At 54.8% G+C, this 4,735-nt stretch overlaps 1 protein-coding gene across 1 annotated transcript; it reads left to right on the top strand.

Moving 5' to 3' along the window:
- The first annotated feature begins 310 nt into the window (after positions 1–310).
- On the top strand, positions 311–2,560 carry LOC146865823 (uncharacterized). The gene has a single exon (XM_085640200.1). The coding sequence runs from the start codon at positions 311–313 to the stop codon at positions 2,558–2,560; it is 2,250 nt and encodes a 749-aa protein (XP_085496326.1).
- Positions 2,561–4,735: the final 2,175 nt, after the last annotated feature.

Consider the following 4,735-nt stretch of genomic DNA (forward strand, 5'->3'; position numbering starts at 1 on the left):
TCTTCTGTTCTTCTTTTCCGAGGGGGACGCCTGGCTGGACCACACCCCGCACCTCCACCCGAAGACGGAAGACGCTTGAGGAACCCGCAGCAACCAAAGGCCTTTCCTTCCTTACGACAACCCTCGTGGGGAAACCCTTCTCTGTACAAAGAAAAACGGTTATCCTTAAAGAAAATAAAAACATAAGTTACAACCCCAGCACTGACTTTCGCTGTTCTGTGGGGCGGGCGTGACAGTGGTGTCAGAAGTGGGATTGCCGATCGATCCCTCACGCCCATCCAGTCGTACTCCTTGGGAGACAAGCCCCACCATGACGCAACCCATAGGCCTAGACGAGATGTTGGCACAACTGGCGGAAGGACAGCGCCATTTACAATTGGTGGTAGAAGCCCAGTCAACAGAAGCAAAAAAGGACAGGGAATTTGTGCAAGAAGCTTTACAAACTCAAGCGGGACTCCTGGTACAGAACCAAGCGATCCACGACACGACGATCCAGAAGCTAACGGACACAATTGCCAGCATCAAGGTGCATCTAAACGTCCCCAGCTCCGTCTTACAAAAGTACCGAACAGGGGAAGACCCTGATTTCTTTTTCACCAATTTCGAGCGGGTGGCGAGTACAGCCCAGTGGCCCGAGGACCGATGGGGCCAGTACGTCGCCCCCCTTCTCTCCGGTGAGCTCCAAACAGCCTACCAAGCTGCCAATCCCTCCGGTGATACGCCCTATGCGGTGATTAAACAGACCATCCTGGAACGCCTCGGCTGCGACCAAGAGCAGTACCGTAGTCGATTCCGGAAGGAAAAATGGCAACCCCAAGACAATCCCCGAGCGTTCTATTATCGGTTACAGGACCTAGGGACCCGCTGGCTCCAGCCCCACACAAGCAGTAAGGAAGAGATAGTGGACAGGATTCTGTTGGAGCAATACATTGAGGGTCTCCCTCCCCTGACTCGGGCCTGGGTTAAACAACATCCCAACCTTACTGTACCACACGCAATAGAACTAGCCTGTGCACACCAACGGTCCCCCGAAGCCCGACCCTTCACCCCCCGACTCCCTACCTCTATTATCCACCGATGGAGGGCAGCCAACCCTACTCCCAGTCCGCCCAACCCATGGCCTCTTATTGATCCCAGATGTTTGCCTCGCGGGGAGGGGAGAGGAGGTAGTCAGGGGCCCCAGTGTTTTCATTGTGCAGAATGGGGCCACATCTCCCGCAACTGCCCCCAAAAACCCGTCTCAGTCGAACCTATGGATATCGGCTATACCAGAGGCAGGGTGCTGTGGGCTGGAGAGGGTGAGACGGCTTACCGGTTAAACCTTAAGGTGAATCAAATCAACACTCAGGTTCTTGTGGACTCAGGGTGTCGTCATTCAGTTATAACACAGGAACGTGTACAAACCCACCAATGGCTAGAAGGAGAGGGAGTGGTAATCACATGTGTACATGGGGACCAGAAGCGATACTCTGTGGCTAGAGTAACCCTAGAGTATGGAGACCGGTGCGCCACGATCCAAGTAGGGGTCATCCCGAACCTGGTCGAGGACATGATTATAGGGACAGACTATGAGGACTTCCCTGCTCTCTTGTCCAGAGCAATCGAGGAGAGAGACGCTCAAAGATGGCTCAGTGAAGCACCATTATCAACAGTAGATCTACCCCCAGGGGTCTGTTGGGAAAAGAAAACGCGACGCGAAAAGAGGGAACAAAAACGGATCACAGTACTACACGGACACGGACAAGCGACAACCCCTTCCACCTCCTCCGCCATGGGGGAAGAACCCAGAGCCACTGGCAGCTTCAGAGCCGAACAGAGGGAGGACCCAACACTAGGGCATGCTTGGGCCCGGACTGTGGAGGACACAGACGACCAGGTAGGCCCCTGTTTTATCCTATCGAAAGGGCTGCTGTATAGAAAGATTACCAAACCAGACGGGCCACTTCGACAGCTCCTGGTACCCCTACCGTTCCGCAAGCAAGTGCTCTATTTAGCCCATAATCAGGCGGGAGGGGGCCACTATGGGAAAGAGAAAACGGAGGATTACCTATTGCGCAGGTTCTACTGGCCAGGGGTCTTCTCTGACATAAGACGGTACTGTGCCGCCTGTACCAGATGCCAGATGTCCAATCCCCCTCATGTCCCCAAAGCGCCCCTATACCCTCTTCCGGTAATCGACGTCCCCTTTTCCCGGGTGGGAATGGACTTGGTCGGCCCCCTGATTACCTCAGCCCGAGGCTATCAGTACATCCTAGTGCTAGTCGATTACGCGACCCGGTACCCGGAGGCCTTTCCCCTTTCCAGCATGTCTACTGCTAGCGTCGCCCAAGCTATGATAACATTCTTTAGCAGGGTAGGGTTCCCCAAGGAACTGCTCACCGACCAAGGGACCCCGTTCATGTCAAAACTGATGGCCCAGATCTGCTCTCTTCTAGGGGTGCGCCAGATACGCACCTCTGTTTACCACCCCCAAACAGATGGCCTGGTTGAAAGATACAACCAGACCATTAAAACCATCCTGAAGAAGACTGTAGCTGAGACGGGGCGAGACTGGGATTGACAACTACCACTCACATTGTTTGCTATCCGAACACATACCCAATCCTCCACGGGGTTTAGTCCTTTCGAGTTAGTATTTGGGAGGAAACCCAGGACCCTAGTGGACATGGCAGCTGAAAGGTGGGAAGACGAGGAGGATGAGAATAAAACTCTGTTGGAATACGCAACCCACCTGAAAGACAGGCTCTCCTCTCTCTGGGACAGGGTACGACACTACCTAGAAGCAGCCCAACAGAGACAGAAAACACACTATGATCGACAGACCGTTCTGCGTCACTTCGCAGTGGGGGACAAGGTCTTGCTCCTCTTGCCCTCTTCTGACAACAAACTGTTGGCCCGCTGGCAGGGCCCCTACGTGGTGCTAGAACAAGTCACACCTGTCACGTATAGAGTAGCCGTGCCCCACTCAGGGAAAAGGGGTCAAGTTTACCACGTCAACCTGTTAAAGAAGTGGATCGTTGATCCTGACGATGGAACCCACACCCCTACAAACCTGCTCATCACAGATAGTAAGCCGCTAGAGATTCCCTTTCCTGGGGTGGGCGCTACACTCCCCAACAGGGACATCCCCACGGGAACCTGCTTATCCCCAGTGCAAAACCATGAGCTCCGATCTCTTCTCGCCTCCTATTCGGACGTATTCTCCGCTACACCAGGGAGAACCCACCTCGTCCAACACGACATCATTACCGAAGGGGCTACGCCCATCCGGCAAAGGCCATACAGAATCCCGGAAGCTAGGCGACATATAATAGAAAAAGAAGTAGTGGACATGCTAAACAGCGGGATCATAGTGCCTTCCTACAGCCCGTGGTGCTCTCCCATAGTGTTGGTCCCAAAACCCAACGGCACGGTCCGTTTTTGTGTGGACTATAGGCGCCTTAATGGCGTCTCCCTTTTTGACTCCTATCCCATGCCTCGAGTCGACGAGATGATCGAGAGGTTAGGGACGGCTCACTACATCAGCACACTCGACCTCACAAAAGGGTACTGGCAAATCATGCTCACACCTCAGGCCCAAGAAAAAACAGCGTTTGCCACCCCCTCGGGCCTATACCAGTTCCAGGTCCTTCCCTTTGGCCTCCATGGGGCCCCTGCCACCTTCCAGCGCCTCATGGACGTTATACTGAGACCCCACCAAACATACGCTGCAGCGTATCTGGACGACATAGTGATCTTTAGTACCACCTGGAAGGCACACCTAGAACATCTTCAGGCAGTCTTGTCAAGCCTCCCGGAAGCTGGCTTGACAGCTAACCCCGACAAATGCATGCTCGCCACCGACAACGTCCGCTATCTTGGCTACCATATCCAGAACGGACGTATTCGACCCCAGGTAGACAAAGTCAAGGCCATTTCCCTATTAGGTAGACCAACCACAAAAAAAGGCATCAGGGCATTCCTGGGATTAGTGGGCTACTATAGGAGGTTCATTCCCCACTTTGCCGAGGAGGCGGCCCCTCTTACCGACATGCTAAAAAAGGCAGGCCCCAACTCCATTACCACCTGGACCCCTGCACAAATCCACAGTTTCGAACTGCTCAAAACAAGACTGTGCAACAATCCCGTGCTCATATGTCCCGACTTCACGCGCCCCTTCACGTTGCAAACGGACGCATCAGACCGGGGTTTGGGGGCCGTCCTCTCACAGCTGACTCCATCTGGGGACCCCCACCCCGTGGTGTACCTCAGCCGGAAATTGGTACCACGGGAGCTCAGGTATTCCACAATTGAGAAGGAATGCTTGGCCATACGCTGGGCAGTCCAAGCTTTGCAATACTACCTCCTGGGTCGCCCTTTCACTCTCCTGACGGACCATGCTCCCCTTGTCTGGCTGGCACGACACAAAGACACAAACCCTCGCATCCTTCGATGGTTTCTAGCCTTACAGCCTTTCTCTTTCCAGGTGGCCCATCGACCCGGCGTCCTGCAGACCAACGTGGACTTCCTCTCCCGCAGTCCGATGACTGCATGGCCCGAACGGCCATGCCTGGATGGGAAGCACTGTGACAAGGGCGAGTTGCTGTCGGACCCCGGGGGCACCGAACCGCAGCTGCCGGTACTACTCACAACCCAGAGGCGGGCCTGAGGGAGTCAAAAGCACTGGAGGCGGGGACCGGAAGAGGAGGAGGTCAGAGCAAGGAGCAGAGCGAGAGCGCGGAGCAGAGCGAGAGCG

This window comes from Triturus cristatus, chromosome 2_1 (genome assembly GCF_964204655.1).
Source record: "Triturus cristatus chromosome 2_1, aTriCri1.1, whole genome shotgun sequence".
Classification (NCBI taxonomy): Eukaryota; Metazoa; Chordata; class Amphibia; order Caudata; family Salamandridae; genus Triturus; species Triturus cristatus.

Bases quoted from the DNA above. Each gene is read 5' to 3' on its own strand.
- LOC146865823 (XM_085640200.1), top strand. From the start codon at position 311: ATGACGCAACCCATAGGCCTAGACGAGATGTTGGCACAACTGGCGGAA.